The following is a 25,430-nucleotide window of genomic DNA, read 5'->3' as shown; positions in this document are numbered from 1 at the left end:
TGACCAAGTATAATATTCTTGTCTCATTTGTGTAACTGGGTTCTCTTTATCTACTTTTAGGACTTGTGTGAAAATCTGATGTTTTAGGTCATATTTATGCAGAAATATAGAAAATTCTAAAGGGTTCACAAACTTTCAAGCACCACTGTAAATGCTATCAGCAGTTCAAAGTCACATGTAATGATAAAAGCAGTACATGGGTGTGTACTTTGATCAGCAGGCAAACCAAATGCTTGATTTGGTTCCAACTATTATGTTACTAGTTGATCTCTTCTCTTTTAGAAAGTACAAGGGAATTAAATCAAACTTAATGACTAACCACTGATGTTTTGTGCATCCTTTGATTTATTATAGGTAAAGATCAATTACGAGCCTTTATAAGCACCTTTTATAAGGCACTTTATAAGCATATTTGTGGTTCTGAAACCTAATAAATAGCAAAAGGAACTATGACAAACATCCATCATCCATAACAAGGTCACAGACACACTGGAGCCTATCCCAGCTGACTATGGACGAGAGGCAGGGTACACCCTGGACAAATTGCTTAGTCATCACAGGGCTGACAGACAAACCATCATTCACACTCAGTCAATTTAGAGGCACCAATTAGCCTGAGCTAGATGTCTTTGGACTGTGGAGGGAAACCTACACAGACACGGGGAGAACATGCAAGCTCCACACAGAAAAGCCCCCCATCGGCCACTGGGCTCGAACCCAGAACCTTCTTGCTACAAGGCAATAGTGCTAACCACTATGTCACCCTAAAGATGACATGATTAGAGAATTACTTCAAAACTCAAATCACAAAGTAGATAGAACAAAGTGACATTTGTTGCAACCATTTTAATGTTTTTACTCAGTACTAATGAGCAGAATTAAAACTGACCAAATTAAGAGACAAACTTAAAAAAAAAAGACATATGGCTTGAGTGCTATGAGAAGAAAAGGCTTTTCAGAGGATTAAGCAAAAATAATAGCTGATGCATCAACTTGAAAATGTTTATCCTGAACATAGGAAATGATTCACTAATTCAGTGACTGCTCAATTTGATGATGCTGACACCTAGAGTTTCAACAGGAATATGACCGCTGCATTTGTCCGCAACAATTAGGAAAAAAAAAACAAAAAACCAAGCATAATCCTACATAAAATGTCCACCATCCTTACTGTGCCTCTTATTCAGTTATATCATGGAATGTTACTTTACATTGCTTTAAGGAATGTGCTCTGTGCACCAGAATACAGAATGAAATTCATTTTTTACTACATCCTTTAGCATTAGTTTTGTTTTAGTGCTAGATTACAAAGAAGTACACCAGTAAGCCTGTATGCAATCATTTTCTCCAATTTGGGTGATGGCACAAATCTTTGTTTCGAGGGTAATTAAAACCAAGATCACCATCAACGTCTAAAATGCTACCACTGTTTTTGTCTGATGAAATCGTGTGCATGCACACAGACAGATTTGCATATATAGAACAGAAAACAGGACTCTCACCTCTACACAATTGGGGTAGATGTGTAAAGCAAATTTAAATAAAAAAAAAAAAAAAAAAAAAAAAAAAAAAAAACCACCGGCTAAATTCATTATAAGACCAAAATAATTAAACACAACTAACAGATGTGCGCATAATTACGGCTGTTCACATTTTATTTTCCTTGGAATGCTTGAAAACAGCAAAACAACTTGATTGTTGGCAACGAAGGAATTGCTATTAAAACATCAAATGGAATGAAAGTTTTCGTTATGCTGTGTATAGCAAAACAGCCATCTCAATGACTGAAGGAATGTTCAGCCATGTCTCTGAATGGCTTATGGGGAGTATGGACAATTAGCATTTCACTTTCGTTTGCGATTGGCTGGTTGGTCAGTCAGTAAGGTAGGCATTTGGCAGAGGAGTTGGATCATATTGGTGAGGCTTTTATCCTGCAATCTCTGTGGCTGTAGTGACCAGCTTTTTGCCATCCCATATGGTTTTGAACTGCTCAGGGACAGGGATCTCAGTCTGGAAAAAAAAAAAAAGAAAGGGAACCAAGTTATCACCACTAACTTGCATATTTGTATTTCTTCAATATTTCTTTTATTAAATCATAAATTCACTCACAAAGTCTCCATTTTTGCCAGGCACCAGCACATTCATCTCTGAGCTCTTGGCACTGACAATCTCACACGACAGTGAGTCCTGACTCAGGTACACATGACAACCGTCAGTCTTATTGATGGAAATGGTTGGAACCTTGCCTAAAACCTGCATATACAGAAGATATTAAAATATGCAACAAGGACAACAGGTGTGCTTAAACGTAAATGCCATGCAAGATTGTCATGTATAAAATAAAATTTTACACTAGATTTAAGCATTCAAATACGTTTCAATATTTATTAGCTTATTTTGTATGTGACAGTATAGTTTTACTACACTTGTTTGTCTCAAACTATGGAAGATATAAATTTAATTATGCCTACTCAAGCACCCCCCTCCCCCCAAATAAATTGTGCACAGCTATGTTGTCAAACATCTAACTGAACTTCAGTTCAAATGACATCTTCATATACACTTACCCACATATTTTCATTATACACAGTGTAATGTACTGTAACAGCATTGCAGAACGAACAGAACATTGCTAAAATTCAGCTAGAGATAGATAAAAGAACTTTTGAATTGCATGTAAAAACAAGTCAATTCAAAATTTAACAAAGTGAAAATAAAAGATGGCTAGTTTATGGGTTACGCCATTCAGACACCACCTCCTACATCAAACAAGGGATATTTGTGGAAAAATAAATTTAGAAATTGTGGTTTAAAAAGATTCACATTTGGTGAATGAAAGTATTATATGGGACAGCCCTAATCAAATACATTCCCTCTTCAGATGGAGTTGAGTGTACACACACACACACACACACACACACACTCACCTGGACTTTAATGTCCCTAGAGTTGATTATCTCCACAATACCCACAACATCATCAAAAACAAGCCCCAATTTCTTGCAGTTGTCTGGAGAGAAAGTGACACGATTTACTTATTAAAAAAAAAACCCACACCACACACAACTTTTTATGCCATGCATTCTCAAGCAACTTTTTGGATGTTTTGTCTGTGCGAAGCAGAAGCATTCATACCTACAGTGATTGAGTTGATCTTTCCCTTTATCTGCAGAGTGCTGTTGTTGCACTTGAAGGCATAAACCACCTGTTTGAGCTCTGTCTCGCTGATCACAAGGCCCTGAGCACCATCTTGGTTCTCCTATTAATTACATTGAAAAGCCAACAAATGTCAAAATTTAGTCTTTTTTTTTTTTTTTATTTTGGGAGGAGACGGACGGACGACACAAAACAAAAACTGATCTCCTTAACAGAAATGTTAATTCCCAGAGACTGTTACAGTTCTTCCCACTTACCACTTTCCATTTTTTGCCTTCCAGCTCCAGCACCGGAGGCAGAGTGCGGGCAGGGGTAGCAGTGGCAGTTGGCCGGGGGGACGAGAAGGGTTTGGGTCCTGTGTGCAGAGAGCCTGCCTGAGACCTCAATTGAGGATTCTTGTGTGTCTTCTGGTCATCAGACACATGTTTCAGCCCTGAAAGTGTATTAAACATATTGGTGTTTACTGCATATAAAATGACCATGACAGCTGTTCACATAGTACTCTTATGACCACGGTCATCAAAAAAAAAAAAAAAAAAGCTAATTCTCTGAATGACGAACTGATTCTCAGTTACTAAGTCGCCATTACTACAAGAAGCATCTCTATCACTTATGGTTTGGGTACTGATTAAATAAAACAAGCATCCTGTACTTGTACAGCTAGCTTAATCTGCTCCACAAATATTTCCATAATTACTGCAGCTTCAAAGTACATTCTGATAAAGGAAACATCCAGAACCAAGAAGGCTTTTTAAAGTATTATTTTTGTAAATACTCCACAGAGGTTAATTGTAGTTGAAAATGTGACTTTTTAAACAATACATTTGTTGATGTAATTGTGGCCTATATTTTGTTACTCCAATTCAATTTTATTAAATAAAACATCTCATACTTTATTTTTGTAAGCCAGCTGCCTTTGTGACAGCCTGACCTTTGTTTACAGCCAATATCATTAAAGCAAACCAGCTAGAAAATTAACATAACTCAAAACGCAGTATAGCAATGAGCTTTGACTAATTTTACCTTTAGTAATGTCAGCACCCTTGTTGAGTGAGGCAAAGAGAGCATTACGGTTGGTGGAGCCTGCATCTCCACCTCCTGACTTGTCCAGATCAGCAGGTGGAGGAGGGGGGCCGGGAGGAGGAGGAGCTGCTCCACCAGCTGGAGCAGTAGAAACTCCAGATGCTGTGGCAACTGGACCCTGCGATAGACAGACAGACACACACCATTATAAAGAGTAGAAACCCAAAAGTTAATAGCAAAAAGTTATAATAATAATAAATTAAAAAAAAAAAAAGAACCAAGACTCCAGCTCACGGTCTTGCTCCAGACCAGTCCGGTGGTGTGATGTTGCTTTATGTATGCTTGCAGCTCAGTCCAGATTGACAAGTAGGCCTTGACCCAATCCACATGAGTCTTATCTCTATAAAATAAGGCACAGCAGACAATTTATAAAATGTTATTAGCATAAAACATAGAAAACACAATTGCGGTAACAAAGAAGAAAAAAAGTCACAGAGCTTACTTGTCTTTGTAATCCTTGAGCACACGGTTTGTGTAGAACATGGCAGCATCCTGCATTTCCTTCACATAAGGACCTGGCTTAGGAGCCTAACCAAATGAGAGCGCGCGCAAGAGTTAAGCTTTTCCATCAACATTTCAACGTATACGAATCTCAACTCAGGTTCATGTTCAACTGAAAACAGTAGAATAAAACCCACACATTAACTTGGCAATCAAGTCTATTACAGTTTCATCTATATTACTATTCAATAAAAATTCAAGAACCAAACGTCTCAAGCTACTAGGCTGAAACACTGAGCCACTGTCACCAGATCACAAAAAAGGCTATAGAATATGGACTCATTGTACAATACTTTTTTTCTTGCATGAATGAATGGATTGTTTCAATCAAATACACATTGAGTTTTACTAAATGACTATTCATACACACAAATACCATGCGGACAGCACTCACCATGGCGACCCAGCCAAGGGCAGGCACACTTTCACTGACAGCTGAGAGGTGGTTGAAGAGTGGAGAGGAGCGGTTCTGCTCTCGGAACGACTGCACTTGCTGAATCACTTTAGACACCGGAGCCAGCAGAGATGTCAGAATGGCCTAAGAGCCCCCCCACACACACACACGACAAATTATACAAAAATAATTGTAACAAATCTGATCACTGAATACAACTCAACTTGATCGCAAGTCTTACTACCATCTCTAATTTACTTACATCGGAGGGTTTCTGGGAGCGGGAGGCCGTCGCCAGAAGCTGCCTCTGACTGGTGAAAGCTTGCTTCACCATAACAGCCTGCAAAAATTCAGATCACAGAATACTGAGCATGGCAGGAGGAGCACAGCTGTAATTCACAAGAATGGTCAGTTGGAGGGTTGATCTTGTAAGCCCTGCTTTACATACATGCTTTTGAACATCACCACCTATCTTCTGACTCAGGGTGATGTATTCAGCAACAGGACCTGAGATCAGGGCATCGAAGGCCTCAACATATACAGAGACAGCTGCAGAAAGAACAAAGAAAGAGAGGATGTTAGATCATGAAAAAGCTATTAAAAAAAAAACTGCATACTTTACTATCTAAAAAAACAACAACTGGGGTTTGGCAGTCAGATGTCTTTTGCACACCAGCAAAAATATGGCTTGTCTTAAATCAGCAATAAGGAATGAGGCAGTGTTTAATTTGCAGTACCTCCACTGTCCGCAGCAGAACCACCTGCACCTCCAGCGCTGGAAATGGCCTCAAGGCGGCCAACAGCAACCTCTAGCCTTTGCACCAGACTCGCCAGCTCTGCCATGCCTATCAGAAAGGCACACTCACCGTTAGTGGTGATGATACAAATTGAATAAATCATTAAAAGGACAAACCTTCACTCAAATATGCTATGATGTTTGATATAAACTTTATTGCATATACAGTTAATAATGAAAAAGAAAAATAGATTACTGCATTCAAGAATACAAAGAAATAAGCACCAAAAGCACAATCCCATAAAATCAACCATAAACTTCTGTCTACATTACAACATACAACGTACTAACAGACTCCAGAACAAGTGAGACTGGATGTGTCACAACTTGTCTCTCAGTGGGGGAAGGGGGAAAGAAAAAAAAAGGAGCATACCTCATACTCTCAGAACAAACTACTGCAACACTATTCAAATTTGAATATGAAGGAGGATAACATTTTTGATGAATATAATATTTGAGACAATGCTGTATACTGTCAGGAGATTTAGGAGCAGAAGCTTCCTTACATCGCTCACATACACTTGTTAGCCCAGCTTACAGTCTTATGCAAGGGAAACCTGATCCACCAATCCAAACAACTGACTCATCGTATTCACCCGAGTGCTTCTGCACAGGAAAACACAAGTAACCCAGGTGTGCCATCAACCACATGAATCTAATGAAGTCTTGTGCTGCTCTGTAGGGGAAACTCAAATAGCAATTATATCTGTTAGCAAATGTACAATAACCAAGTGAATTCTGTATGCACACAAGCAAGAGAGGATTTACAGTGTAGCACTCCAAAATACTACAAGGCCTCTCTGACCGATCAAGTAAAGACCAAGAGCGAAGGAGAGGGAAATTGAGAATTTGAATGTCAAAGCAAATAACCTGCAGACTTCCCTTTTGTCCATCCTCACCTGTCCCAGCAGCACAATAGAAAGTCCAAAACGGTTTTCCCCAAACTACAATTTCAGTACATTTGATTCTTTATTCAAGTCAACTGTGTTGACATTGTATAATGCAAGCTCATTCTGACTCAAATGGTTCATCGTGCAAGGAATTGTGTGCGCCCACTAGAAAGCTTGAACACCAAGGGGTTGCCAGTGCAAACAGGCCAGTGAGCAAAATCACTAGTGTGACCATTTTTGTGGCTTTTAAATGAACTTAACACACTGGTGACCAAAAATGTCTATTTAGGGCAACCAAACGATTGCCACCCAAAAAAAAGTAGTTTTACATTCATTAGCATAACAAACAGCATCAAATGAACATACGCTCCTAGAAACAATCAACATGTATAAAAACAAAATCATTGTTTTGATGTCATTCATTGTGAAAACATACTTCGTATCAAAGCCAAAATTATGGTGTTGGAACAATCCTACCAGAAAGATCATTGGCTGATAAATTTGATTGTGGGGTCCTAACTGTTTACATACATGCAAGTCTTAACTAGGCTAAAACATGATTCCTGTTTATATTGTTCCTGAGTAAAAACGTGCTCAGATGTCGCAACATTTTACTCGTAGCATCACTGTGGTTGAATAAGGCGCAAGTGATCGCAATATAGTGATTACTGTAGTCCTTAACTGCTTTGTATCTCCACCCTGGTCTGAGAAACATCCTCAGAAACAACCCAGGTTCTGTAGCTACCCTGTGGGTTTTTATAAAACAAAACAAACAAACCCACTGATAGGATACATTTTTTGACCTGGACTCACTTTGCATTATTTGAGTGTCAAAATGATTAATTTTGTCCAAGCATATCATATAAAAAAAAAATGACTAAGCATTTTACCTTTACTTGTCAAAAACCAACACATCAGAACTCTGCAAAGCTTTCTGGAATTAGCTGGCAATCTAAATACAAGCTCAGGGATAAAAATCATGATTGAGTAGGAAACCGTACATAGATTAGTAAGTAGTAGTAGTGGTCGGGCCTGATTGTGCACATTTACAAAAGGGATAAAGCTGGAGTCTTGTGTGGATAAAAACAGGTCATTTCTGCTTTAGTCTTGGGAGAAGTAGGCCAAATTAGTCTACATCCATTCTTAGAGCAGGCTGTAGGAGCAGTGCCACATTCACTGCAGTTAAAAAAAAAAAAAAGGAACAATATTAACCTTAAAGTATATAACCTGAGGGGCTGATAGTAGCTTTTAGAGGATTCAAGTCTAGGATATTATTTTTAGAAAGGACACACACACACTACAGGAAGTGCAGCTCATATGAAGGACTGAGTCTCTCCTGCTATTTCCTGAAGCGGAGTATCTGCTCACTGCACAAACTGCAGACAGATAAAACCCAACAACTTTATTTTTAGTGAAATACTCTGATTTCTGACTGCAACAAAGTAAAAAAAAAAAATCCTGTTTCAACTTGACAAAAGACACGTAGAGCTAAAAATACGCCAAAACTGAGCGGTTCTTCAATGCCTTGTCATCAGCGCCTGTGGGTTCATTTCAGTGCCTCTAACTCTAACGGCTGCAATCCGCAACGCCGCTTTTCACCATGAACAGATTTACACCTTCAATCTCATCACACTGATTTCCTTACCGTCGACTTCTTCCAAACGTTGATATCTCTCAAGTAAGCTTTTATATTATTATTATTATTATTCTCTCCAATCCAGTAGGTGTGTTTAGTCTGTCGGTTCCGTGTCTCTAGTCTTCCTGTATGAAATATAACAAAGTTCCCATCAGCCCCCGCGCACCACTTCCGCCCGACTCAACCACGCACCATTCGACTTCCTTATAAGGGCAGAGGAGAAGAGTGGAGTGATAAAGTCAAAGAAATGGGCAAAGCAGGAAGAACAAAAAGAGGCAGCTAGAGGGAAGATAAGAGCAAAAAAACGACAGCAGCAGCAGTCGATAGAGAAAGGGAAGGTTATTTCCTGAGTGTGCATTCTTCAAAAGCAGAAACGGTTGGATAGCCATTTGTATGGACTTGAATGGGAAACATTATTATACAAAACAAATGAATACAGTACATAATCACATTTCTATCAATTATGATATATTGCATTTACTCTTAAATATATACATTTCTGACATTCTCAAGAACATTCTCATTGCAAACAAAAAAAAAGTAGAGATCTTTTTTTACTGTCTGCACACATGGGTGTGGCCACATGGGTGGCACAGGTGGCAGTTTCCACACTTGAAATAAACCTGACCACCTTAGTGCCTTCTGGGAAGTTTACTACAGGTTAATAATTAATGATTAATGAATATCAAGCTCTTGATATGATTATTGTAGTTATTTGAGCAAACCCCTGTATGTATTTGAAACGACTGAGCAACTCTGAAGCCAGTGCAATGGCATTTATTTTGAAACAAACAAACAAAAAACCCAGATATGATGTAAATACATCTCATCTCATTATCTCTAGCCACTTTATCCTTCTACAGGGTCGCAGGCAAGCTGGAGCCTATCCCAGCTGACTACGGGCGAAAGGCGGGGTACACCCTGGACAAGTCGCCAGGTCATCACAGGGCTGACACGTAGACACAGACAACCATTCACACTCACATTCACACCTACGGTCAATTTAGAGTCACCAGTTAACCTAACCTGCATGTCTTTGGACTGTGGGGGAAACCGGAGCACCCGGAGGAAACCCACACAGACACAGGGAGAACATGCAAACTCCACATAGAAAGGCCCTCGCCGGCCATGGGGCTCGAACCCAGGACCTTCTTGCTGTGAGGCGACAGCGCTAACCACTACACCACCGTGCCGCCCATGTAAATACATACAACCCCGATTCCAAAAAAGTTGGGACAAAGTACAAATTGTAAATAAAAACGGAATGCAATAATTTACAAATCTCAAAAACTGATATTGTATTCACAATAGAACATAGACAACATATCAGATGTCGAAAGTGAGACATTTTGAAATTTCATGCCAAATATTGGCTCATTTGAAATTTCATGACAGCAACACATCTCAAAAAAGTTGGGACAGGGGCAATAAGAGGCTGGAAAAGTTAAAGGTACAAAAAAGGAACAGCTGGAGGACCAAACTGCAACTCATTAGGTCAATTGGCAATAGGTCATTAACATGACTGGGTATAAAAAGAGCATCTTGGAGTGGCAGCGGCTCTCAGAAGTAAAGATGGGAAGAGGATCACCAATCCCCCTAATTCTGTGCTGAAAAATAGTGGAGCAATATCAGAAAGGAGTTCGACAGTGTAAAATTGCAAAGAGTTTGAACATATCATCATCTACAGTGCATAATGTCATCAAAAGATTCAGAAAATCTGGAAGAATCTCTGTGCGTAAGGGTCAAGGCCGGAAAATCATACTGGGTGCCCGTGATCTTCGGGCCCTTAGATGGCACTGTATGACATACAGGCATGCTTCTGTATTGGAAATCACAAAATGGGCTCAGGAATATTTCCAGAGAACATTATCTGTGAACACAATTCACCGTGCCATCCGCTGTTGCCAGCTAAAACTCTATAGTTCAAAGAAGAAGCCGTATCTAAACATGATCCAGAAGCGCAGGCGTCTTCTCTGGGCCAAGGCTCATTTAAAATGGACTGTGGCAAAGTGGAAAACTGTTCTGTGGTCAGACGAATCAAAATTTGAAGTTCTTTATGGAAATCAGGGACGCCGTGTCATTCGGACTAAAGAGGAGAAGGACGACCCAAGTTGTTATCAGCGCTCAGTTTAGAAGCCTGCATCTCTGATGGTATGGGGTTGCATTAGTGTGTGTGGCATGGGCAGCTTACACATCTGGAAAGACACCATCAATGCTGAAAGGTATATCCAGGTTCTAGAGCAACATATGCTCCCATCCAGATGACATCTCTTTCAGGGAAGACCTTGCATTTTCCAACATGACAATGTCAAACCACATACTGCATCAATTACAGCATCATGGCTGCGTAGAAGAAGGGTCCGGGTACTTAACTGGCCAGCCTGCAGTCCAGATCTTTCACCCACAGAAAACATTTGGTGCATCATAAAACGGAAGATACGACAAAAAAGACCTAAGACAGTTGAGCAACTAGAATCCTACATTAGACAAGAATGGGTTAACATTCCTATCCCTAAACTTGAGCAACTTGTCTCCTCAGTCCCCAGACGTTTACAGACTGTTGTAAAGAGAAAAGGGGATGTCTCACAGTGGTAAACATGGCCTTGTCCCAACTTTTTTGAGATGTGTTGTTGTCATGAAATTTAAAATCACCTAATTTTTCTCTTTAAATGATACATTTTCTCAGTTTAAACATTTGATATGTCCTCTATGTTCTATTCTGAATAAAATATGGAATTTTGAAACTTCCACATCATTGCATTCCGTTTTTATTTACAATTTGTACTTTGTCCCAACTTTTTTGGAATCGGGGTTGTATATGTTATTTACCAGCTGGGAGGTCTGTATCGTGAAATAACGTGACCTAGGTCTTGAAAGTAGTGGCCGAGGCCCTCTGGGCCGAGGTCACGGTATTTCACCGTACGGACTGACCTTAAGCTGGTAAATAATATATTTAGTTTTTTCTTTACCAAATTCTAACAGAAAACAAGAACACCCAAAACGGAAAACCGAGCCGAATAAGAAAATTCTTATTCTTCTTTCGGCTGCTCCTGTTAGGGGTCTCTTCTGCATATTTGATTTGGTATAGTTTTTCCACTGGCTGCGCTTCCTGACACAACCCTCCCTAAGCTATCCAGGTTTGGGACTGGTACTAAGTATGCACTGGCTTGTACAAGCCATCCATCCATCCATTCTCTGTAGCTGCTTATCCTGTTCTACAAGCTAGAGCCTATCCCGACTGACTATGGACAAGTTGCCAGGTTATCACAGGGCTGACACATAGAGACAAACAACCATTCACACTCACATTCACACCTACGGTCAATTTAGACCTAACCTGCATGTCTTTGGACTGTGGGGGAAACCGGAGCACCCGGAGGAAACCCACACAGACATGGGGAGAACACACAGAAAGGCCCTCGTCGGCCGTTGGGCTTGAACCCAGGACCTTCTTGCTGTGAGGTGACAGTGCTAACCACTACACCACCGTGCCGCCCCCTTGTGCAAACTAGTGGCTGTGTATTTTTACCTAATCTGCATGTCTTTGAACCATGGGGGAAACCCACACAGACACACAGGGAGAACATGCAAACTACACAGAAAGGCCCCCATCAGCTGTAAGGTTTGAATCCAGAACCTTCTTGCTGTGAGGTGACGGTGCTAACCACTGTACCACTGTGCCACCCATACTATGTAAATACAAATGTGTATGCATAATTTAGGTGGAGCTGCCAAAGTGTCCTGGAGTGTGCTCTTGCCTGTTTATGTCAATGCTTTTGACCCCGTGCAAACACAATTTTACGGTATTTAAATGTGGTTCCTTGTTTTTGACTCTTGTTTTGACATGTCCATAACTCATCTGTCTTACATATCATTCTGATAGTTATTGATCGTAGCTTTAGGCATCATTCTTTCATTTCTTGAACTCTCATGTTTTTCCCATACAACACGTACACTTAAGTTAACAACTTAAAATGTGCAAACATTACAACAAATTTAATTGGCTTTTGTGACCTGAACTTTGTCTTTTACCAACTCTTCCATCTGTCTACACTGAAAATATAAAGCCTGCATGTTTGGACTTGCTCTGCTTCTAATCCCTTATGAATTGCAGAGCTTTAATAGTGTACTTAGGACACATTTGCCGACTGCACTGAAGATAGGATAGACTTGACTTTAATCAGATTATACTGTGTTAGCATATATATGACTCATAACAAATCAGAGGATGCATCCAGTGACTTTGCAAAATGACAAGCTTACTGTATGTGGTAAAAATTGCAAGTTAAAATCCTGGTGGTGCCATTGTTGTTAGCTAATGCATAATGTGGGTTGTAACATTCTGGAGTGATCTTTCAAAAAACATGAGTGTTAATATCCTAACTCTTATTTAATCTGTGGCACCGTAACCTCTGGGTTTCTGATTAGGGACGGAGTCTAGACCTGGAGTTCTATAAATCTGTTTTGTGACAATATCTAAATGTGTTATCTATTGTTAAAAGCCCTATACAAATTAGCAGTAAAGATAAACCAAAATCAGATTTAAAAAAAACTTGTAATATTTATACAATGATTGCTCTTTTATTTCGATGATCTCTGTTGTTCTAATTTTTTATATCACTTTATTTCTTGTCCTGTATTTCATTTCTGTAGGCGGTTTTGGGGGGGGCAGGAAGAAGGAAAAAAGGGGCTAAACGGTGGCTACTTTGAAGAATCTAAAATCTGAAAACTTTTTTTAAACACTTTATCACATAATTCCATGTGTTCCATATGTTGTTTCATAGGTCTGATGTCTTCAGTATTGTTCTACGGTGTAGAAAATGGTCAAAATACAGAAAAAAAAAAATGAATTAGTAAGGGTGTACAAACTTTTGACTGGTACGGTATACAGTGGTGCTTGAAAGTTTGTGAACCCTTTAGAATGTTCTATATTTCTGCATAAATATGACCTAAAACATCAGTTATTCACACAAGTCCTAAAAGTAGATAAAGAGAACCCAGTTAAACAAATGAGACAAAAATATTATACTTGGTCATTTATTTATTGAGGAAAATGATCCAATATTACAAATCTGTGAGTGGCAAATGTATGTGAACCTCTAGGATTAGCAGTTAATTTGAAGGTGAAATTAAAGTCAGGTGTTTTCAATCAGTGGGATGACAATCAGGTGTGAGTGGGCACCCTGTTTTACAACCCTGATTCCAAAAAAGTTGGGACAAAGTACAAATTGTAAATAAAAACGGAATGCAATAATTTACAAATCTCAAAAACTGATATTGGATTCACAATAGAACATAGACAACATATCAAATGTCGAAAGTGAGACATTTTGAAATTTCATGCCAAATATTGGCTCATTTGAAATTTCATGACAGCAACACATCTCAAAAAAGTTGGGACAGGGGCAATAAGAGGCTGGAAAAGTTAAAGGTACAAAAAGGAACAGCTGGAGGACCAAATTGCAACTCATTAGGTCAATTGGCAATAGGTCATTAACATGACTGGGTATAAAAAGAGCATCTTGGAATGGCAGCAGCTCTCAGAAGTAAAGATGGGAAGAGGATCACCAATCCCCCAATTCTGCTCCGAGAAATAGTGGAGCAATATCAGAAAGGAGTTCAACAGTGTAAAATTGCAAAGAGTTTGAACATATCATCATCTACAGTGCATAATATCATCCAAAGATTCAGAGAATCTGGAAGAATCTCTGTGCGTAAGGGTCAAGGCTGGAAAACCATACTGGGTGCCCGTGATCTTCGGGCCCTTAGACGGCACTGCATCACATACAGGGATGCTTCTGTATTGGAAATCACAAAATGGGCTCAGGAATATTTCCAGAGAACATTATCTGTGAACACAATTCACCGTGCCATCCGCCATTGCCAGCTAAAACTCTATAGTTCAAAGAAGAAGCCGTATCTAAACATGATCCAGAAGCGCAGACGTCTTCTCTGGGCCAAGGCTCATTTAAAATGGACTGTGGCAAAGTGGAAAACTGTTCTGTGGTCAGACGAATCAAAATTTGAAGTTCTTTATGGAAATCAGGGACGCCGTGTCATTCGGACTAAAGAGGGGAAGGACGACCCAAGTTGTTATCAGCGCTCAGTTCAGAAGCCTGCATCTCTGATGGTATGGGGTTGCATTAGTGCGTGTGGCATAGGCAGCTTACACATCTGGAAAGACACCATCAATGCTGAAAGGTATATCCAGGTTCTAGAGCAACATATGCTCCCATCCAGACAACGTCTCTTTCAGGGAAGACCTTGCATTTTCCAATGCAAGAATGGGTTAACATTCCTATCCCTAAACTTGAGCAACTTGTCTCCTCAGTCCCCAGACGTTTACAGACTGTTGTAAAGAGAAAAGGGGATGTCTCACAGTGGTAAACATGGCCTTATCCCAACTTTTTTGAGATGTGGTGTTGTCATGACATTTAAAATCACCTAATTTTTCTCTTTAAATGATACATTTTCTCAGTTTAAACATTTGATATGTCATCTATGTTCTATTCTGAATAAAATATGGAATTTTGAAACTTCCACATCATTGCATTCTGTTTTTATTTACAATGTATACTTTGTCCCAACTTTTTTGGAATCGGGGTTGTATTTAAAGAACAGGGATCTATCAAAGTCTGATCTTCACAACACATGTTTGTGGAAGTGTATCATGGCACGAACAAAGGAGATTTCTGAGGACCTCAGAAAAAGCGTTGTTGATGCTCATCAGGCTGGAAAAGGTTACAAAACCATCTCTAAAGAGTTTGGACTCCACCAATCCACAGTCAGACAGATTGTGTACAAATGGAGGAAATTCAAGACCATTGTTACCCTCTCCAGGAGTGGTCGACTAACAAAGATCACTCCAAGAGCAAGGTGTGTAATAGTTGGTGGGGTCACAAAGGACCCCAGGGTGACTTCTAAGCAACTGAAGGCCTCTCTCACATTGGCTAATGTTAATGTTCATGAGTCTACCATCAGGAGAACACTGAACAACAATGGTGTGCATGGCAGGGTTGCAAAGAGAAAGCCACTGCTCTCCAAAATGAACATTGCTGCTCATCTGCAGTTTGCTAAAGAACACGTGGACAAGCCAGAAGGCTATTGGAAAAATGTTTTGTGGACGGATGAGACCAAAATAGAACTTGTTTTGGTTTAAATGAGAAGCGTTATGTTTGGAAGGAGGAAACCACTGCATTCCAGCATAAGAACCTTATCCCATCTGTGAAACATGGTGGTGGTAGTATCATGGTTTGGGCCTGTTTCGCTGCATCTGGGCCAGGACGGCTTGCCATCATTGATGGAACAATGAATTCTGAATTATACCAGCAAATTCTAAAGGAAAATGTCAGGACATCTGTCCATGAACTGAATCTCAAGAGAAGGTGGGTCATGCAGCAAGACAACGACCTTAAGCACACAAGTCGTTCTACCAAAGAATGGTTAAAGAAGAATAAAGTTAATGTTTTGGAATGGCCAAGTCAAAGTCCTGACCTTAACCCAATTGAAATGTTGTGGAAGGACCTGAAGCGAGCAGTTCATGTGAGGAAACCCACCAACATCCCAGAGTTGAAGCTGTTCTGTACGGAGGAATGGGCTAAAATTCCTCCAAGCCAGTGTGCAGGACTGATCAACAGTTACCGGAAACGTTTAGCTGCAGTTATTGCTGCACAAGGGGGTCACACCAGATACTGAAAGCAAAGGTTCACATACTTTTGCCACTCACAGATATGTAATATTGGATCATTTTCCTCAATAAATAAATGCCCAAGTATAATATTTTTGTCTCATTTGTTTCACTGGGTTCTCTTTATCTACTTTTAGGACTTGTGTGAAAATCTGATGATGTTTTAGGTCATATTTATGCAGAAATATAGAAAATTCTAAAGGGTTCACAAACTTTCAAGCACCACTGTGTACTACTCTGATACTGTATAAATCACCTAAGGATTTATTTTGCACTTTAAAAATCTACCTCTTCCCTTTATTCATTACACACATCTTATATTCACTGTCTATGTACTATTGTCTTGTTTTATATTGTACAGTCTTTGTGTTGGTATAAAAAAAGTCCTCTGCAAATTAAACTGCATAAAATAAAAATGGCATTTCATACATTTTATAAACGATACCCCCACACCATGAAAAGCACAAATTGTAGAATTACATGATTTAATTAAGATAATCCAGTTTCATCTGATTAAATCACATGACATAGGGAATCCTTCACTAAAACATTGATTTTAAGTAATTACGTAAACATCTTTGTTGTTCTAATCCCTGCTTTCAGTGAGGTCGAGATCACCCATTCATACATTTGTAAGAACAGCATCAATAGAATCAGTGTACATGGATAAATAATCACAGTTCTTTCAGTGTTTACCATGTGGACATTGAATTCAAGTAGTCCAGTTAATATATACGTCATCACTAAGAACAACACAAAAAAAAGAAAAAAAAAACCAAAAGGTGTGCTGAACACCCCTGAAATATCACAGAAACCTTTATCAAAGACAGTCTTAATCTGATAAGTGAGCATCAACATCTCCCAGAAAGAAACCGTTGAAAGCAGAGTAACCGGTAGATTGCGTGTAATGCAAATTGCACGAGACTCAAGTGACCAGTGAAAAGAAATATGTGATCATCTATGATCACATGGTCTATATCTTGAGGTGAGTGCCAAGCTCAGTTTCTTTGTCCCCTGTTTATTTTGCACAAGCTTCGATGCAAAGCTGAAGGCGAGGTCCAGTGTTATATCCAGTGTATTTTCATCAATAATATTGTTATGCCTTTAGCATTATCGTGCTCTCTTAACTGCTACAAACCTAAGCAGATTTCAGACTTCACTGTTGTTTGCTGGTGATTTAAGTGACAGATACACACACTGCCAAAAAAGGCTGACAATCTGATATAATACATGCAGTATTTTCAGTAAAACATCCTTCACCACACAATCATTCATGCAGTCATACTACTTGGCAAAGATAGGTGCAGTGCTGAGGACAAGCTCTTTGTCAGCACTATTGCCACAAGTGTAGGAAAGGTGACAAGGGATGTTCAAGGTAGCATTTAGTGGGGTTAGGTTAGCAGTTTATCAAAGCTTGATGGATGAAGAGACTGTCAAACAGGCTCAGGATTGGGAAGGAGTGTCTCTCTCAGAGAGATACTTGGTTTTGCTTAAGTTTCAAGTCTTTTAAGCAGCCTTCATCCTTTAACACATTTCGTGTCTCCTTCTAAAATATATTCTCGTTGACCCTGGGGGTGAATGGCTCTACACTTGAAAATTTTTTGACAAGATAGAGACAGCAGCAGAGGAGTGAATGCCCTAGTTACTGAATCAACCCGTTTTCTGGCTCAGATTGGGCAGAGATTCAGAGTGGGGTGGCAGCTGAAGAGGCTACACTTAGGCCCTTACACTCAGCCAGGAGGCTTCTAAGTGACATATCATTGTGACGTGCAAGGTCCATATTAGCGAAGTTTAGTCACTATAGAAACTCCTCCCTCTGTTTTTTGGTTTTGTGGGGCCCTTGGCCATTGCGCAAGGAGCCGTTTTGGGGGCGAAGCAGGTGACCACGCTCTCTGTCAGTCCAGGGGACACCTGCTTGTCCATCGTCACTGTCCAGGTCTGAATCTGACCGCATGAGAGCTGATGAAGAGGGTGCGGGTACGGGTTTCAGCCGCGCTAATGGAGAGAAAATGAATACTTACGCGTAATCATGATAAGTTTATTCTAGTCAGTTAATTTTCAGTAACATTTCCTTTATCAGCTTTACCTGCTCTAGGTAGGTGGAGTTCCATGCAGTCTTGGTCTTCTCCCTCAAGCATTTTGTATCGACTTTTCCGTCTGATTTTTCCTTTGCGTCTACTCAAATAATGCATGCAGACAGATACATTAAACAGGTATCTGCAGATATAATTAAGTTAAATATAATATAAAAGCACCCCACAAAATAACATACAATCAGGAAAATTGTCCAGTTTAAAATTACACACACATACCCACACATACAGTACTGTGCAAAGGTCTTAGGCACATGCAAAGAAATGCTGTAGTACAAAGATGCCTTCAAAAATAATGAAATTAAATGTTTCTACATAAAAATACTGACGAGCAGTAAACATTAGTAAATTAAACAAGGTCAATATTTAGTCTGATGACCCTTTGATTAAAACAAAAATAGTTTTACAGTTTTAAAAATCTCATCTCATCTCATCTCATTATCTCTAGCCGCTTTATCCTTCTACAGGGTCGCAGGCAAGCTGGAGCCTATCCCAGCTGACTACGGGCGAAAGGCGGGGTACACCCTGGACAAGTCGCCAGGTCATCACAGGGCTGACACATAGACACAGACAAACATTCACACTCACATTCACACCTACGGTCAATTTAGAGTCACCAGTTAACCTAACCTGCATGTCTTTGGACTGTGGGGGAAACCGGAGCACCCGGAGGAAACCCACGCGGACACGGGGAGAACATGCAAACTCCACACAGAAAGGCCCTCGCCGGCCCCAGGGCTCGAACCCAGGACCTTCTTGCTGTGAGGCGACAGCGCTAACCACTACACCACCGTGCCGCCCAGTTTTAAAAATAGTTTTCAAAAAGTTTTACTGAGTATCTTGCAGAACCAGCCTTAGTTTTTCTGGAAAATTTGACTGTCACACTTGCTTCTTATTTCTGCAGCAAAACCCAGCAGTCTCCATGATGTTTTTTTGCCTGAAAAGTGTCTCTTAACTGATCTCTTGCTGCTCTTTTTAACTGACAATTGTCTCGAAGATTTAGTTTTATGCTTAATAAATAAATACACACAACACACACACACAAACTGTGTGTCTGTGTGTGTTCCACATTCACTGGATATGAGCTACCGTATCGCGCACTCTGATTGGCTACTCTACTACTAGGCTATCAGCTCATATACCATGGTGGAGCGTGTTGCTGAACTAACCAAGGATGAAATAAAAATTCTACTCCAAAACCCCCCAAAAAAACCCAAAAATACAAAAAAGCAACAAAATATGGAATGAAAGTATTTGATAATAAGAATGCATCTTTTTTATTTTTCAAGAAAGACTATTATAGCATTTTTCACAAATTGCTACTGTCATTTCACCAGTTTGTTACATTCTAAGCGGAAATTATTTTGTCTGACGTTTTGTATAAAGTTTTTACTTATCGAATTTGCAAAAAATAAAAACAAAAATGCTCCTTTTCTCAAAATCCAGTGAATGTGGATAGAGTAAAACAGTTATTCCACTCAATCTTGTCGTACATGATTTATAGCCAACTCAGTGCTACACGCCTCGTCGGCTATCAGTTCACGTACAACTCGATTTCGTGGAATAACTTAAATATATAATATGAATATGAAAGAGAGAGAAACCAGGCTATCTTTTTCCACTGTCATAATCGTGTCTTCAACTGTTCGGTTTTGGTGAGCCTGTGCTCACTGCAGCCTCAGCTTTCTGTGGAACCTGACATCTTCGCTTTTGTAGCCCATCTGCCTTAAGGTTCCATGTGCTGTGCATTCTGAGATGCATTTCTGCTCACCACAACTGTTAACTGTCAGCTCATCAAGGCATTTCCTTCTGCAGAATTGCCACTCACTGGATGTTTTTTCTTTCTTGTACCATTCTGAGTAAATTATAGAGACTGTTGTGTGTGAAAATCTCAGGAGCTCAGCAGTTACAGAAATACTCAGACCAGCTTGTCTGGCACCAACAATCATGCCATGGTCAAAATCACTGAGCTCACATTTTTTCATGCGAACATTTCCTGAAGCTGCTGGCCCACATCTGCAGTACTGGTTGTAAAATTAAAGAATTCTGCTTTAAAATAGGTCTGAGTAATTTAATTATATAATCACCTACCTATCGTTTAAAAGTTCAATATGTTATGGCAACAGTTAATTTTCTTTCAGAATAAATCCTTCTCAATAGATTGTATTCCTCAGATGAGGCCACAACAAAAACCTCCTCATCTCCGTTGAAGAGTGACCAGACAACAAAACACGTGCTTTCCCTCCTTATTACTTGCTGCTTACTAACATGTTCCTCGTTAAATGGACAATAAAGATCCTTCTACTGTCCTAAAATACTACAAACAGCAGGTTTTCAGTGGTTTGTTTCTCATAAATAAATCTGAGTAAATCATTCTTATCCCATGTTTTACCTGTTACAACAGCAGACAAGGCCCCATACAAAGGTTGCAATGGCAACCACTATCATGAATGATGCTATTGTCACGTACAACACACTCCATTCTGAAATAGAAGAGAAATCCAGATCAACAAACTGGACAAATATTTATGTGATGTTTATATTGTGTAATATGTACCCATTTCCTCCATTGCTATCATATTACCAGCATGTGTATTTCCTCACCACAATTGCTCTCTCCATCGCCCAGCTCAGTTCTGATGAAGTTTTCCATCCAGAAGGGGTGGCACACACAGCGACGGGTGAACGAGTCACACTCTCCATGGCTGGAGCAGTTTAGCTGGCAAACTACATACATAATCCACAAGCACAATAAAACATTTAGAGCCGATGGTATAACGCCTTCACAAATACTGCATGCAAGTTAATGGTGCATGTACAGTAAGCAGAATCAATACTACTAACCGACTGTGTCCACACGCCGGGCCTTAAAGATGAGGAAGTCGTTTTTTTGCTTGCGCAGTTTGTTACGGAGTCCTGTGGCAACACTGTGACCAGACAGTGGTGAGCGCCCAGGTCCTCCAGACACCAGGAATACTAAACGAGTGCTGAGGAACATGAATGAAGCACATGTACAGTGCCAGTTAAAAGTCTGAACACACCTTCTAATTCAATAGTATTTCTTTATTTTCATTAATTAAAATTCACTTCGTGTCTTAAAGTAATGATGGATGTTGTTTCTCTTTACTTAGTTCAGCGGTCCTTGACATAATATGGATTACTACAGTTGTAGATTAGGACTATTTACTGTATTTTTATTATTTACTATTTACTGTTTGAGCTCAAAGAAGGCAAGAAATTGCACTAATTAACTTTTGACGAGGCACCTGTTAATTGAAAAGCATTCCAAGTGACGACCTCATGAAGCTGGTTAAGATAATGCCAATAATGTGCAAAGTGTCATCAAGGTAAACACTGGATACTTTGAAAAATCTAAAATATCAAATATATATTGTTTTTACACTGTGGCAGTGAGGGTGTGGTTAAGCATCTGCTGTGAACAGCGAAGAATCAGGTTGAACCAGCAGGTAACATGTGACACGTTACACCTCTGTCTAATTACTGGCTGTCTATTAATGTGTGTCTCTCTGTGACTTTCAGGTAGCCAGTAACGAGACAGTGTTCCCCAACATGTGTCTGTGCGCATTCATATACTAGTGGTCACCGAAAAGTGCAAATAAAGAATAAATACACCTGTTCTGAAGCCTGTCTCCCAATTCCTCTGTATCCCAACACAGAAAGTTGTTACAAACACTTTTTGTTTACCACATATAAAGAGGATATCACACAGTTGCGTGAAGATATGAAGTTTATCTTCAAGTGGTGAATGTATATATCACAAGTGAGTGAAGCAAACAAGTGAAAATATTTTCAACACAAGAAGATAAACTTCATATCTTCACGCCACCATGGAATGTTCTTTATATTATATGGAAACAGCCACAAAAAAATACACAAGTTAATCAAAAGAATTTTAATCTTGAACCGGTTCGCCATTTTGTCAACGCGCATCTAATCAGCGGGAAAACATTGGGAGTAACATAATCGGAGCAAAATATCAGAAATTATTCTATCCACATTCACTGGATATGAGCAATCGTGCACTCAGATTGGCTACTCTACTACTAGGTTATCAGCTCATATACCGCGAGTAGAGAAAAACAATGGCGGAGCACATCAAGTCATATATCACTTTGTTACCAAGGATTTAAAAGAAACAGAAATAGCTTAAAAGAATATATATATATATATATATATATATATATATATATATATATATATATATATATATATATATCTTAAAGAATAAACCCTAAAGAAAAAGAAGAAGAAAATGGTGGCGCATGTTACTGAACCAACCGAGGATGAAATAAAAACTCTACTTGAAAACAAAAACCCCCCAAAATACAAAAATGCAACAAAATATAGAATGAAAGTATTTCATGGTAAGAACATATCTTTTTTATTTTTCAAGAATTATTATTATTGTATTTTTCACGAACTGATACTATCATTTCGCCAGTCTGTTTACATTCTAAGTGGAAATGATTTTGTCGGACGTTTTGTATGAAGTTTTAATTTATTGAATTTGCAAAAAATAAAAAATGCTCCGTTTCTCAAAATCCAGTGAATGTGGATAGAATAAAACAGTTATTCCACTCAATCTTGTCATACATGGCTTATAGCCAACTCGGTGCTACGCGCCTCGTTGGCTATCAGCTCATGTACAACTCCATTTTGTGGAATAACTGTTAAATATGTCATTCAGATCTGTGATGTATTTTGTAAGAAAAATGCAAGGTTTTCAACACAAGACAAACTTCATATCTTCAAGCTGACGTGTGATTTTTTTTAAATTATATAGACACATTCACAAACACAAAGTACCCAAAAACTTATCAAAACAATTAATCGATTTCCTCATGAGGGGTATAGAGATTTATGTCACGGTTTTGACTCTCCATGTCCCGGATGTAGTTCGTATGAAAAATATGAGTGGTATATTTCCCAGTAAAACACTCGTTTCCATATAAAATTTCCATATATGTTCCATACGTTATTTCATAGTTTTGATGTCTTCAGTATTGTTCTACAGTGTAAAAAAATAGTCAAAATACAGAAACACCTATGAATAAGTAGGGGTGTCCAGACTTTTGACTGGTACTGTACACACTTTCAGTGAACAGTGACTGGCACTGATCTCTAATCTCTTGTCATGGCTGCAGAAACTGAACTAAACACCATTTCTTTATATAAATCCTTGCAGTTAGAAACTTGAGTCTTATATGTATACACAAATGTAATGTAGCCATGACATTTTGATAGGGTTTCATCTCTATTATGCATTACATCAATGTCTAACATGGATTAGCAGGTCTGGTACGTTTCATTAATATACATGGTCAAGAACCACCTAATTTCACAAACAGACCACATGACTGCTATGACATGTCCAACCACTGATTTTCCCATCACTCATCAGCAAACATGCAAGATTGTCTTGTTTACTCAGCACTAACTACTTCAAGGAAACTCTTTATTCACTTTTAAAGACAGAATTATCGGAACTGCTTTGCGGTCCCCTGCCTATATTGTACTCAGAAAAACTCAAAATAATCAGAAACCAGTGAACGGAACTGTGTATATGTGGAAGTGAAGAGAGATACATTCACGATCTAAAGCTTGTGGCCAGTAAAGTGTACAAAGATATAAGATGCTCCAAGAGCCAAGTACCTCAGCCTGGGGCAAAAAAACATAGTCATTTGTAACATTCAGGGAGGGTGACTGATATGCGGTGTCTAGACAGACCTGTGCTCATTGAAAGCGCCGATCTCCCGTACGATGATGTCACTGTCCAGTATGCCCAGCAGGACAGCTATCTGTCTCAACAGCATGTCCCTCTGCCTGTGAGACACCTGAGACACATCCACCTCCAGCACCAGCTCCACTAGGTCTCGTTCCCACACATCTGCCACAAAGCAGAGCAAGAGAACCAAAAATTAATATTAAAGTCTTTTTCAACTTGCTCTATATAGACCCCTTGCACTGACGTTACACTTAGTATGTTAACAACCATTGCTACCCTTTTCCTGGGGGACAAGTGAACTTTGCTTACATACTGAAGACAAGTGATATTGAAGATGCCAAGACATCTGTAGTTCGAAGAAAACTACAGCTAAAAAAGCTTTACTACCAGATTACTTGGATAATCTAAGTCAGAAAGAAGTAAAAGATAGATATACGTGGAAATTAGAGTTTATTAGTGGTTATGATCCATACAAAATTCCTCAAAACGATTGGAGTGACGATGTAGATTTGTGGCCTAGCGTTACCAACATAGATGCTGGAATGAACCTTCTCACTGCATTTTTTCTGTTTTAATAAAAATAAATACTTATAGTTTGCTGGAAGAGAAGAGCAGGGATGATTGTGAACTGAGCAGCTGTGATTTGTTTACACTTGACACTAATTAGCAACCACCACAAAGACGCATACAAAAAGCCCAAAAATTCCTACTTATCCGAACAAACACAATACAGGATATATCTTGGAGTGTCTTGATCCCCAGATCTTTAACCCAGCCACATATAAAAAATTTGTATACCCCCATGCTCTTTCAGGTTTTCATCTGTTTATCTGTGTCGAACGATGTCTGCAGCACCTGGTAAAAATCACATAGGAAAATTCCTTCTTTGTTTGTGTGTAAGTGTTAGGCTTGGGACTATCTTGGCCTCTAGAGGCCACTATTGTATCTTTTACTTGTCATGTTTGTTTTGACAGCTAGGTGGTTTGTGTTTATTTTGACAGCCATGTGCTTCTCTGTTTTGTGAGTCATGTGCCTTGTTAACTTTCCCGCCCTTTCTTAATTGCCAATTTTGTCCTGGTCATGTGTTCAATTACTTGGGTATTTATACTACCCCAGTTTGTATGTCTAGTCACTGAGTCTTTTGTGTTGTGCATTACTAGTCACCTTTGTTCTGTGTACCTTGCCTGTCTACTTGTGTTTTTGGATCGCTACTCTCTTAGGACTTTTGGACTGTTTTTGTTTCCATGGACCCTTGCCGTTTTTGTATCTTCTGAGCGTTTGGATTTTTGCTTTCTTTGCCTTGGTTTTGGATTTCTGGACTTTTGAACTTTTGTATGTTTTTTGTATCTCCTGTGTGTTTTTTTTTTTTTTTTTCTTTTGTGGATTTTTGCTTTTTCACAAACTTTGGATTTTCTGGACTTTGGCGAATAAACTGTTTGAACTCTAAC

General features: G+C 39.2%; 2 protein-coding genes across 3 annotated transcripts in view; both read right to left on the bottom strand.

Annotated features, from left to right (window-relative positions):
- Positions 1-831: 831 nt before the first annotated feature.
- Positions 832-8,605, bottom strand: cap1 (CAP, adenylate cyclase-associated protein 1 (yeast)). Its single transcript, XM_060942937.1, has 13 exons — positions 8,466-8,605; positions 5,872-5,979; positions 5,583-5,683; positions 5,397-5,474; positions 5,135-5,278; positions 4,682-4,767; positions 4,474-4,579; positions 4,180-4,357; positions 3,414-3,589; positions 3,136-3,259; positions 2,928-3,010; positions 2,110-2,253; positions 832-2,010 (listed from the first exon to the last, which is right to left on the bottom strand). The coding sequence occupies exons 2-13, from the start codon at positions 5,975-5,977 to the stop codon at positions 1,927-1,929; spliced, it is 1,410 nt and encodes a 469-aa protein (XP_060798920.1). The 5' UTR covers positions 5,978-5,979; positions 8,466-8,605; the 3' UTR covers positions 832-1,926.
- An 8,006-nt stretch (positions 8,606-16,611) lies between these two features.
- Positions 16,612-25,430, bottom strand: part of kiaa0319l (KIAA0319-like ortholog) — a 50,320-nt gene continuing 41,501 nt past the window's right edge. For both annotated transcript variants that reach the window (XM_060942936.1, XM_060942935.1), the window contains 6 exons: positions 23,985-24,144; positions 21,081-21,223; positions 20,841-20,963; positions 20,629-20,719; positions 18,230-18,318; positions 16,612-18,138 (listed from right to left, as the gene is read on the bottom strand). In XM_060942936.1, the coding sequence (XP_060798919.1) occupies positions 17,942-18,138; positions 18,230-18,318; positions 20,629-20,719; positions 20,841-20,963; positions 21,081-21,223; positions 23,985-24,144 (803 nt within the window). In that variant the 3' untranslated portion in view covers positions 16,612-17,941. The remainder of the gene's footprint in view (positions 18,139-18,229; positions 18,319-20,628; positions 20,720-20,840; positions 20,964-21,080; positions 21,224-23,984; positions 24,145-25,430) is intronic.

The sequence above is a fragment of the Neoarius graeffei genome, chromosome 16, assembly GCF_027579695.1.
Source record: "Neoarius graeffei isolate fNeoGra1 chromosome 16, fNeoGra1.pri, whole genome shotgun sequence".
In the NCBI taxonomy this organism is placed as follows: Eukaryota; Metazoa; Chordata; class Actinopteri; order Siluriformes; family Ariidae; genus Neoarius; species Neoarius graeffei.
This window is presented reverse-complemented; position numbering and strand designations above follow the sequence as displayed.